The 13,309-nt window shown below is 34.6% G+C and overlaps 1 protein-coding gene across 1 annotated transcript; it reads left to right on the top strand.

Moving 5' to 3' along the window:
- The first annotated feature begins 2,170 nt into the window (after positions 1 to 2,170).
- Positions 2,171 to 3,091, top strand: LOC116348235. Its single transcript, XM_031779147.1, has 2 exons — positions 2,171 to 2,734; positions 2,813 to 3,091. The coding sequence occupies exons 1-2, from the start codon at positions 2,494 to 2,496 to the stop codon at positions 2,968 to 2,970; spliced, it is 399 nt and encodes a 132-aa protein (XP_031635007.1). The 5' UTR covers positions 2,171 to 2,493; the 3' UTR covers positions 2,971 to 3,091.
- The last annotated feature ends 10,218 nt before the right edge of the window (positions 3,092 to 13,309 follow it).

Raw genomic sequence — 13,309 nt, forward strand, 5'->3', positions numbered from 1 at the left:
AGGTAAGAGGTGATATTTATAATGCGTTCTTCATTACTGTTTCATTTAATTTGTGATAGAAGTGTTTATATCTTATTGTGTTTGTGATCTACGCTATATTTGGTGTATTTTTTTCTTTAATTTTTGTACAATAGATCTATCACGATGAGAAGAAAGAGAGCCAAGAATGGGCGCAGTACGTCGTTGAAGATGACTCTAAATCAAGTGCTGCGGGAAGAGTATCGTGCACCATTCATCGATCAGGTCACATACTGGTGCCTTTCGGCCACAATGATTACGACTCTGGCGTCATTACTGTTTTTGTTCAAAGCAAACAAAGCCTTTGATGATGAAAATGTTCGATTTTTTAAAGGCGAATCCGATGAATACACGAATGATGAATTCAATAAATACGTGAATGGTGTAATTGGTGAATGTTTCACCTCGGTATTACAAGAAAATTACCACAAATTACCGCTTGCATTTCGACGAACTGTGGAGCAAGCATGTCCTGATTTTCTTCGTCCTGAAAATTGGCCAGCTCGCGAGGGCATGGGGAATGCATTCAATCATCTCATCACTCAGTACATAACAAACGTGAAAAATAACATCAGAGTATGGGCATTCAATCGCATCAAGAAATTTTTCACGCTAAAGCGCTACGAACTGAATTTGAATCGACAAGGAAATCTCATCACTGAATTGGATGTAAAACGTGCGACGAAGATCGTAATGTTCCAGAGTAGAGTCGAGAGAAACGTGAACATCGATCTTCTATTAAACGAAGCAGCAGGCATTGGATTGCCAATCAATGTACACTTCCAGAATCTCATTCGTGATCGCTGGTTCCAAACCATTCCAATATTTATAAACATTCAGCGACAAATTTTCGATTTTCACGCGAAATATGAAATGTTGAAACAACGCTGGTTCCAATATCGACGCGATCCGAACAATAATGTCATGCCGACCACTCCACTCCCGCCAAAAATAAAGAATTTCTTAGTCATTCCAGTCCACGATTTCGATATGAAACATGTCCGCATCGATATCCATCTTTTTTATTTGATTGCGCGCAAATTTGGAGCATTGAAATTGGCAAAAGGAAAACGCGGTCAGCCAATAAACATTGAAAAAACTGAATACGATTTTGTTTACTTCTATGATTTTTTGTTCGTAAATCTCAGGAAAACATCACAATTGATGGTCCAAAATACCATTTCAAAGCGAAATATGGCAAACGCAAGCGTAAATCCGATCAATGGACTGAATTGTTGCAAAAACAACGGGAGCTCGACTATAAACGCTATGCATTTTTTCCATCGCCGAAAGGACGTTCACATTGGATGTGTTACATCGCTTATTATGTGAAAATGATGAAACCAGCTATGGCGGTGTACACAACAAGAAAGTTTATTCGACTCCGTCTTGATAAATACATCGGAGAGAATCGGGCCCTAGGGGCAAACTACTTCACTTTCGTAATTCTCATAATTCAATCTAGTACTCCGATAATTCCAAAAAATTCTATATAATTCCATACAATGCCACATAATTCCAAACAGTTTTTGAAGTATTTTAAATAGTTGTTTATTTACACAGAATTTTTAAATGAATATTATTATTTCAACGATAATATTTTTCGATATATTTTATATTTTCATAAATATATTTTCATACTTGTATATCACATCAATGATACCGGTTCGACATTTCTCATACAAACAGATTTCGGAGAGTTATTTTGAATTGGTTTCATTTGTATGTGATTGAAACGAAGGGAACGTTCCGAAAATGATTTGTACGACAATGTGTGTGTACGTGAAGAGCGATGCTTTGAATGTATGAGTATACAACGTCGCTGCTATGCAAATTGTACAACACATCGTGCAAACAATTTTCGAAACGATTCGTTCAGTAAATGAAGCCAATAAAATAGTTTGGTTTCGGTTGTATATACTTGCATAAAAATATATTTATGAAAATTAAAAAAATATCGAAAAATATTATCGTTGAAATAATATTATTCATACAAAAATTCTGTGTAAATAAACAACTATTTAAAATACTTCAAAAACTGTTTGGAATTATGTGGCATTGTATGGAATTATATAGAATTTTTTGGAATTATCGGAGTACTAGATTGAATTATAAGAATTACGAAAGTGAAGTAGTTTGCCCCTTGATCGGGCCAGTGACAAAATCGCGGCATCACTGACGAAAAAAAAGTCGGCGCTCGTTTTTATTGGTGCAGCTCAAATAGCTCCAAACTCACCAATTGGTATTAAAAAGCGATTGCGATGCCCGGGATTACGACGACTATTGAACAGTTTCAAGAAGTTGGGAAATTGTATTGTACGATTGGTCGACGAATACAATACATCGCAAACTTGTGCAAAATGTTTCCGGCCATTCGATCGACGAACCAAAAGCGATCGATACAAAGTTTGTCAGCATTGTATTCCAAGTGAAGATGAGTCATCGCAATGGAATTTACCGAACGTGATTATCACCATGAAAAGCAACCGAGTGTACCAACAATTGCGTAAATATGCAGTTGATTTTGTTAATCGATTGAATGCAGCCAACCCAGATCATATTCCAATGGATTCAGATGGTTTAGTGTCAAAACTTCAAGTATGTTTCAAAAACTGGCAACTAAACACTGGCATTTGGAAAGATGATCGAGCTCCATTTCAATTGAAAACTGTTTGGCACCGGGATATCGTTGCAGCCAAGAACATCATGTACAAAGGTGAAAAAATATCACTGAAATTAAAAATGTTTAAGAATGTTTTGGCTAACAATTTGTTGTTTACGATTTTGTTTTTAGGTCTTTGTACGGTGTTGGGATTGGAAATTCATCCGCAACTATTGAGACCACAGAATCAAAATGCTGCCGTACAAAATCAAGCAGCTGACGATGAGGATTCCAGTGACGATGAGGACTACGTTTATGTTCTCGATGTTTCCGATGACGACCAGTTTTAATTACATGTAGCATTAAGATTTCTTTTTAAATAATATTATTGTAACGTTTTGTTACTATGCTGGGCTTGAGTTTTGTGGCCTTGACCGAAGTACGGGCAGTTCGGTATATAAAATAACCCGTAGGTGAGTATCATTTATTGAACTGAGCCGATAGTATATTGATGTTGATTCATACTATACTTAGTAACTGAGTTTATTTTTTCTCTTTTTTCTTTCCATTGCGACGTTGAAAATGACTGAAACTACACTCAAATCCGACCCCAATATTGACCGTCAACATATGCCCGATAATGGATGAATTTGCCACAACAAATGTTTTTTGGGTTGGCCGATTTTTGGTGGAATAGCCATCCAAAACGGTCGATATTTTGTTCGATTTTGTTTGGCTAGTCACAGAGCATATCTACAGAGTCATTGGAGTACATTTTGGCCCATAAATTACTCCAAATGTTAAAAGTAACATTTTTTGTCATTTTTGGCCATTTTTGGCCATATTCACTCTACCGAAGGTCATATCTTGTAAACAAGAATTCAGTGTATTTCCCAGCGCTGCTGCCATCCACAGCATATTAAAATATCTTGCTGAGAATGCGTCGTCCGTCGCATGCAAATGTAAGTAGCAGTTTATACATCACAGCAAACAAGAATGCATGCATTGTTCTATTCACGATTATGTGACTCAAAACATTCAAACAAATGTATAGAGAACAATGCATGTATTGTTCTTCGCTGTGATGTAAAAACGGACGACGCATTCTCAGCAAGATATTTTAATATGCTGTGGATGGCAGCAGCGCTGAGCAATACTCTGCAAGAATTTTCTGGGATATGAGCTATGCGGCATATAATAGCTTAGACTTGGGCCTAAAATCGCTGAATTTTTCAAAAAAATCCTTGAGCTTGTTTTCGAGGTAATGGACGTTATGTGTCCGGCCGAATGGTAACTTTTTGGTTTTTGGCCAATTTGGCCACTCCAAATTCTATGGGTGAGATCTAAAAGAACGTTTGTTTTTTTTTCGCTTTAAATTTTGGAAAAGGAATGTATGTGTTTTGCCAATTCTGTCTTACTAAAAGGAAAGTATGTTTTGCACCAAAAAAAAAAATTGTAAAAAGGAAGTATGTTTTCCGGCTTAATCAGTTGCTAATAAAGGAACGCATGTTTCGCACCAAATAAATTTTGCAAAAGGAAAGTAAGTGATTCTGAATCAGTTGTTAAAAAAGAGATGCATGTTTAACGATGATTTTTCTGGAACTGGGCTTCGATGGATCCTCAGGATCATCAGAACACTCCCACTTCTGGAAGTGGGTTTTGGTGGATCCTCAGGATGGACCAGACTATGTTTTGACAATGCCCTGGCCCATCCTGAGGGTACAATTCCAGAACTGGGAGCGGTTCTGATGATCCTGAGGATCCACCAAAGCCCACTTCCAGAACAAAGACACTTACGTTCTTTTATCCAAATCAACAAAACTGAAACATGCATCCCTTTTCCAAAAACTGATTCAGCCGAAATACATACTCTTTTTTTTCAAAATTTACTTGGCGCAAAACATACATTCCTTTATTGCGACAAAGTCGAACACACTTGCGTTCTTTTAGATCTCACCAATAGAATTGAAATTTTTGGACCGCAAATGGCTTCATTCGATAGCCTACTTCAAGACCTTTCCAATGATTTGCATATGTCCGGGGGGTCAAGTCATGGCACTTCGGTGACCATAATAATAAGCACATAAATTTTCAAAAAGATCAGAAACAAGTTCGCAAAATCGCAGACAGACAGATATACCAAATGATTTTTATAGGAAAATCATATGAAATTTTTAAAATGCGGAATTTTTTGAACGGATTGATCGATTTCGACGTTTGAAAGGAATGGAAAGGTGTTGAGGTGGTGTAGAATCAGAATATCGATTTTTCAGGGGACCTCATTTAGTGCCATATATGGCCGTAGAACTGAATTTTGACCCTTTTCTTGAAAGGAACATATTTTGAAGACAGGTGGACCGATTTTCAAACTTTTATATTTTTTCTTGATCTATAGCCCAAGGGATTTCCAACCATACATCAACCGGGGCTAACGGCTTTCTAGGTCTGGATTTCGTATATTACGTGTAAAAAAAAATACTATGTAATGGATTATGTATATAGCGAGTTCGACTTTTCAACATGTGGTTTCGTCACTCGCGCGAACTGCCGTCCGCTGTGATTTTGATAAGAAAATAATATTCACAAGTTTTCACGGTAATTTAAGTTACTGCAACCCTAGGGGCTAAGAACAAAAATTTATTGAATTTTTATTTGGAGTTATTGCACGAGTATTTACATCTATTTACCGTATTGAACGATATTTACCGTATTGAACGATATTTACCGCATTGAACGATATTTACCGCATTGAACGATATTTACCGTATTGAACGATATTTACAAATATTGATCGTATTGAGTCATATTGTTGAGACGTAAATACTTGTCAATACGTGTAAATACTTGTCAATACTGGAAATGAATGTAAATACGCGTAAATAAAAATTTCGTTTGTCAAACCTAATGTCAAACTGTCTTATCGACTGAATTATTCGTACAAAAAACTCTAAAAAGTATACTTTTCGTAAATAAAAAATAAAAATAAAAAAAATTTGTAATGTTTTTTAGCGGAAATTAATTTTCTTTTTAATTTTGCTGGGATTTGTGCGGTGATTATTCGCTGATTATTAAATCAAAAATAAATATGCGTAACATAACCTCACTTTTAATTACGTAATTAAAATTTATGTAATAAAGTATTACGTATGAATTTTTTTGACTGAATAATACCCGATTCTATTTTACCCGATATCTCAAATTGAATTTTACCCGACTGTTTTTTCACGTCGGATAAAATTCATATTGTGAAAATGAACTCCATCCGACGTCGGGTAAAAGTCAATTTGGGCGTCGGGTAAAATTCATTTTGAAAATTGAATTTTACCCGACCTGGAAATCGTCGGATAAAATTCAATTCGCGAGTCGGGTAAAATTCATTTTCAATATGAATTTCACCTGACGTCGGATAAAAGTCAATTTGAGCGTCGGGTAAAGTTCATTTCTGAAAAATGAATTTTATCCGATGATTTTCAAGTCGGGTAAAATTCAATTTAAGAGTCGGGTAAAATTCAATTTTATGAATGTATTTCATCCGACGTCGGGAAAAATTCATTACTTGTAATGTAGCTGTGTTTCAATGAAAAACTGAAAACTAGAATTTTAAGTATTGTAAGTATTCTATCAGAAAAATACAAAAACCGTATAAAACGTGTATTGTAAAACTGTATAAAATAAAGAGGCTTACGTTCGCAAGCTGACTTTTCCGCATGGAATCGAAATTTTGGGAATAAACTGAAATTATGGTCTATGTATGGTTGCAGTAACTTAAATCGCCGTGAAAACTTGTGAATATTATTTTCTTATCAATATAAATAATCACACCAAGTTTAAAGAAATTTCAATCAAAAAATAAAGAGTCTTACAGGAGTGAGACGAACTTTTTCGCACGGTGGTAGATGCGTATTCTATTAAGCTAGTTCAAAATAATATTTGTTCGATTTTTCAAGCCTTTCAAGCGGCGTTAAGTTCGAGACCAAAAAATATGTTCAAACCTTGGGATCGAAATATTCTTTAATTTAATAGCAGAAGTACTTGCACACGTATCTCGGCTCACGCATACATTCAAAGCTATCAAATATTTTTATTCTATAGAAATATTTATTGCAATATATTTAGCAAAAAATGAAAGTCTGCTTTCATGATGAACCCATTTGTACGACATTTGAAAGTATTCTATTTTCTAACAAAACACTATAAAATATATGTCTGACGTATTTCGAAAAAATTTGGATTTTCGTATGGAAGCAGGAGGGTTCGTCCATAACATTAGGAGGGTTTGGAGAAATTTCAACCAAAATTAAGAGTACATCCCATACAAAATATTCTAGACCAAGAGCCACACCAACAACTAACTTTTTTTTTGCTTTATGTCAGAAAACTATATTGAACCATGCAGCTAGACATATACTAAACAAATAATTTTACGTTTATTACTTCAGCCACCCACTTCGCGAAATCTGCACTATTATTCGCGGATAGAAAACACATCAATTAACCCTTGACCGGGCGGGTCAAAATCCTAACACTATCGGGCAGGTGGGGCCTCCGAGGCCCGACGTACAATTTTCATACAAAAATGTTTTTACAAAACATGTTTTTTTGTTTTTTGTGTATTTTATTGAATTTATGCTATAAAATTTATTGTTTCAACTTAATAGAATGATTTTTTGAGATATTTGAAGTGAATCTGAAGTGTTTTTTATAACATTTGAGTGAAAAAAATGAAAAAAAAATCGAAAGTTATTCCGAATCGGATGAATTAATGTGTAGGTTCAGTAGTTGTTTTGCACAATTTTTGCATTTCACACTTGCCTCTGCGTGTTGATTGCATACATTTTGGTTGCAAGTTTCGCACATTTGTTTAGTCTTTCGGTCAATTTTTGCTGGACACATATAACACCGACGGTGTTTCTTTGAGGCTTCAGCTGATTCACTTGCTTCACTGGTTTCGTCTCCAATTACTTCTCGAATCGTCCGCTTATGCGACGATGACATATTGTTGGTGCATCGACGGGAAATATGCGCATTTGTTAATTCCGATGACAATCGTGTGAGAAAGTGTTTTCTTTGATATTTTACGGGCTCATCGTTTGAACCGCAAGATTTTCGCCATAAAACAAATGCTGCAATGCCAGCAACGTTCAACAAATTCATGAAGTAGGCAAATGGCCATCTATTCGTTCGTCGTTGTACCGTGTACGAATGACAGAGTTGATCGAGAACATCCACGCCTCCCTTTTGTTTCATTGTAAAACGTATTGATCTCAGCTTTTCCATCATTTCCAATGGTTGGGGTGCGATGCAAAGTTGACAACAAAATGATCGATTTGTTTTTTTTTTTTGGAACATGCGATAAAAGTGTCATCGTTGGACGAGAACCAAATAAGTTATCAACAACAGCCCGCTGTTTGTTTGGCAAAAATTCTGCTGGAATAAATGACTTGTTTTTTCGAGATTTTCACCTGGTGAATACATGCGAGATAAATTGCGGTTCACTAATTCGAAAATATCTCTTATTAGCGCAAGTTTGTCGTTTCGACGACGAGCACTTCCTGTGTCTTTATCATCGAATCGAATGAATCGCAATAACTCTTTGAATCTCTTCAAAGGCATAGTGGCTTTGAACAATGGCATTCCACGCAAGACCCCATAGAACTCCTCGTGATTTCTCTTGCTGGATCAATCAACACCTGCGAAAAACAACAAGCCAATGAAAGCGAACATGAATAATAGTTTCACACTTCCAAACAAGAAAATACACAAATAAAAATTGCTTGGCAACACTTTACGATGAAAATTTATTTTCACTTCATTTTCAAAAGAAACTTTCGGAAAAATCACAAAAAATATTCATTTCTTAACGAAAACATAAACAAAACAACTCTTCGTGTCTACCGGCAGTTGCTATGTGCTCTGTCAAAGAAACTTATCACATATACAAACATATGTGTGTCACATATACGCGTATTGTACTATGGGCCTCAGCGACCCCACTTGCCCGGTTGTTGAGATATTTTGTTCAAACCTCTCTCTGGCTCCACCTAGGGAACCATAGTCGGAATAAGTTTTATGCACGATTAGAAGAAGGATAAAAGAACATATTACAACACAATTCATTAGATTATAAAAATATTTTATATATATTTTTTTTTTTAAATACGCCAGCGGGCCTCAGAGGCCCGACCTGCCCGGTTAAGGGTTAAAACGTTATTAAATTTGCTCCCAAAGAAAATCCATGGGTTGGTTTACAGTGATATTACTTTTCCGCACACACCTAGTGTGAAAGGGGAAAGTATTGCAATTGGTCAAAAATTACGAAACTTCAAAAACATGTTTTCTGGACGTTTCTGAGGTCAGAGAACCCGAATCAGGCCGTTTTGAGCATGGTTGTTGTGGGTCTGTTCCACGTCGTACGTCGTACGTCGTACGTCGTACGTCGTACGTCGTACGTCGTACGTCGTACGTTGTCCGCCGTACGCAAAATTTGTCCATCGATTTTCTCACCACCCAGAAAAGTTATTTGAAATCTGACTTCACGGGATGATTGGGGGTCCCCAGGAATAGGAATCATCAGATTTTGAGCGATTTTGGTTGATGGAAAAAAATTCCATGCCTAGAGTGATACCTATGAAAAAGAGTCCAATTTTCGTCCAAAAGTCATACTTAATGTAGACTTAAACACTCAAAAATATGTATTGGGGGGTTTTTTGGCACGAGAAAACCGAATCCGAGGTTATTTTTGAGATACAATCAATTTTTGATGCAGTTTCCTCAAAAAAATCACAAAGAATTTGGATTTTTATATGGGAGCCATGCCTGTATGCTACCTTAATGACGTGAAACTTTGCACAGACTATTTTTTACACAAAAATATAACATCCCGCGTGAACATGCCAGACCACCGTACACTTTATCTACACTTTGCTCACACCTTCATTTTCATGTTTATTTCTTAATGCTTATTTTGCATTGAAAGTATAGCGAGAGTGTGACGAAGGTGTAGCGAACGTATACAATACTCTCTCACACTTTGGTCAGACCTTTGCTTCTTTCAATGTATACAAAAAGAAATGAAGGGGAACATGCGGCGGAGAAGTACACATGCACAAACGTTATCTCTTTGTTCAAAAAATCATCTAATAGCCTACACATACGAATATTCATGTTTAATTTAATGAACAATGTTTGTGTCAAATGACACAATTTTATTATGAAAATTATTTTTCAACAAATGAATATTCGTATGTGTGTATAATGTTTCATCATGAAAGTGTGAAAAATCTTTTCTCGGGTACTTCTGCTATTAAATTAAAGAATATTTTGTTGTCAAAGTTGAAACATATTTTTTGGTCTCGAACTTTACGCCGCTTGAAAGGCTTGAAAAATCGAAAAAATATTATTTTGAACTTTCTTAATAAAATACGCAACTACCACCGTGCGGAAAAGTTCGTCTTACTCCCGTAAGACTCTTTATTTTTCCTGAAGACCGTCAAAATTTTAAATCTCTAGAGAAACTAATGGATGAACGAGTAACCAATGCGTTAGAAACTCATATTGTTGACTCCAAAGCAACCATCATGTATTTGAAAGTTTGCAAACAAATAACATCAAGCTATATTTGTAAGAATTTAAGAGCAATCGATCGAATTTATCAAATCTGGAACGCCTTGTACTTTGTACGATGTTGGGGAAAGTGGATATTATCATCAAAAATGTGTACGCTGGAAAACAATTTCATATCATCAAATTGTTATGCATGCCTTGAAATAAATGCACATTCGTTGGTAATGCTAGCTGTGAAATTACGTTCTGAAAACCATTCTGATATGTTCATGCCAAATTATTTCGCGAGTCAACCGTGTGAGTTTGTTTTTCGTCAAATGCGATCAATGAGTACAGCCAATCACACTAAAATCAATTTTACACTTCATGAATTTTTACACTCGATTGCACGGGTTGAACTTATGGATAAGATTGTATACTCTGACAGTGGCATCGAATTTCCTAGAATATAATCAAAAGAAATTATATCGCCATATGTATTGAAAGAAAATGAAGAAAACCCTAGACAAAACCAATGGATAGACTTACCATCTGATGAAGACATTATGGAAACAATGCAAAGAGCCAGAATGGATGCTTGGAAAAAGTCCAAAGAATTTGGAATTGTTGTAACATTAGATGATATAACCTCAGGAGCAATTGGTTTAAATAATGCTGGACCAAATATTTGGGTAGATGGTTGGTCGAATGAAAATATAAGCGAAAACCTAGATGAAAACTTGCTTGAATCAAATGAAAACGAAGATAGTGATCTAAGTGATGACGAAAACAATATGAATGTAAACACTAGTGTAAACAGTAATCCATCGAAAAATATTGGTCTTATTCCAGCCTCGGATGAAATCAGACGGATCCGTTCAAGAAATACGAAAAAGTACGTTGATTTGGATGTTGTCTGAATCCAACGGGAAACTTAGTTCTGATAGGTTAAAAAGAGTACAAGGCAGTACATCAAGTAGTAAGGACACCGTGCTAAATAAAAGATTTAAATCTGACAACATAATAGACAATGAAAAAGCTTGTCTACAACAAAAAGGAGAATTACAAATCGGTGAGTGGGCAATTTTTAATTCAAATAAAGAAATCATTAAAAACAAGCTAAAAGAGCAGGCTTCAGGAAAAATTTTGTTCAATATACATTTAATTGGACTTGTAACAGGGTTTACAATTATCAATAATAAGGAGGCTGGTAAAGAAAAAAATGTAGAAAAAAATAAAACTGGCAAACCCAGAAACAAGAAAGCTAGTCAAAAAATCCATAGACACTATAAATTGAATTATGCTCGCACACCGTATTATAAGCCAATGTTAAGTGCTGGAACAAGTACGGCTAAAAAATCCAAATACGACGCAAGACATGAAGGTGAAATTGAGATTCTGGGTATTTGGTATACTTGCGACGATAATCGTATATTTCATTTAAACAACGATGTATCTTCTGTAAATATGCAAAGCTATATAGCAACTATGGCAAATCCATTAACTGAAAAACCTAGTGAAAAACAAGAAAAATTATCGTATTTACTGTCATGTGAATATTCAGAAATGAGAAAATTAATTAAAAACCTGTATTGAAATTTGTGAAAAAAATAATAATAAAATAAAATGCTAGATAAAATGTCTAGTAAAATGTAGTCATATTCACTCTAGTATTCACCAGTTTATTTAATATTATTTTCTCTCGTATTTTTTCTTCTTCTTCAAAAATGCTGAAAAAAATCTAGACAAAAATGCTAGCAAAATGGTCGAAAATTCAATGTTCACAGAATTACATTTTTATGGCATATTTCTGTTTTTTATTTTTCAAGCCAGCAGTTTAATATTCATATTTGTGAAAATCCTAAAAAATGCAGTGAAATATGTAAATTTTGAAAATAATTGAAACTTGTAACAGCCCATCTTCTTTCTCCGTTTGCTTATTGTCTTTCTAGCTATTTATCTGTCGTTTTTGTATCACTAAAATACATTATAGTTCCGAATTAAAAAAGCAGCAAATATAAGAATTAAAAAAACGAAATAATTTGTAATAAGTTTCAAGTCCTTTCAATTAGTTTCAAAATTTGTATAATTCACCGACGCCTTTTTTCTAACCTTTTTTACTTTAGTTTTTTTTTCACAATTTTCCTAGCAATTTTCACAAATATTTGGAGTCTAGATGATGACCATTTCAATATAATTCTGCATTTTCCATTTTTCACTACCTTTTATTATAACATAAATAATCACGCTTGCAGCAAGCGGCTTGCTTTCTTATATTCTTACAAATCTAGGTGCAAATTTTACTTTCTTTGATACAAATTAACTAGTAAATTAAAGCCCTGGTTCCTTATATATTTTCTTTATTTATTTTTCTTGTTAATAAAAAGTAAGTAAATCACTAGATAAATCAATCTTTTGTATATGTGTTAACATGCGGTCTAGTATGCGGTCTAGCATACGGTATTATTCAACTTTTTCATGGATTTTTTTTTATTGTACAGTTCATTCGGCAGTTGAAAATTCAGTCATACAACAGTTCTAGACAACATTCGATTATAATTATATCTGAGTGATAAGGCACACATTTTTTTTTGCAAAGACAGAAATAAATAAATTAATAAATTCACTAGCAAATGTATCTAATCCAAGATCTAATCGACTACGATGAATGATTTATTTAGATTCGGAGGTTTCATTTTATGCTAGATTTTATGTCTTTGTCATTGCGCCATTTCATTAAAACAATGCTGGCTTGGTTGATAAATTTTACAGTATTTAATCTTTCATCGGGTGTTATTTCTGCTGTAGTGAAAATTTCTTCGCTGACTTTAGAATCTGCACTTGCAGTCGATATCCTTAAATTTATTGTTTTGCGGATGTCCTTTTTGGTGGAATTTTCATTCAAATTGAAATATTTTAACAGTCCATGTATATCATTTAATTTCGGCTTACGTTCGACAATTTGTTTGCTTTCGATCAACTTTAATCTGGTATTAGCTCTGTTGAACTCAATATCTTTCTGTTTCAAATCTTTTTCCAATGATTTTAGTCGCATATCTAAATGATCGTCCTTGTTTTCTTTTTCTTTTAACTTTTCTTCAATTTCAGTTAGCTGTTGCTGGTTGAGTTTTAATGCTTCAAGTGATC

Source organism: Contarinia nasturtii, unplaced genomic scaffold, assembly GCF_009176525.2.
Source record: "Contarinia nasturtii isolate CC-2019 unplaced genomic scaffold, AAFC_CNas_1.1 Cnas_scaffold_2367, whole genome shotgun sequence".
In the NCBI taxonomy this organism is placed as follows: domain Eukaryota; kingdom Metazoa; phylum Arthropoda; class Insecta; order Diptera; family Cecidomyiidae; genus Contarinia; species Contarinia nasturtii.

Bases quoted from the DNA above. Each gene is read 5' to 3' on its own strand.
- LOC116348235 (XM_031779147.1), top strand. From the start codon at position 2,494: ATGAAAAGCAACCGAGTGTACCAACAATTGCGTAAATATGCAGTTGAT. The intron at 2,735-2,812 runs GTGAAAAAATAT...TTTTGTTTTTAG, and splicing joins CAAGAACATCATGTACAAAG to GTCTTTGTACGGTGTTGGGA.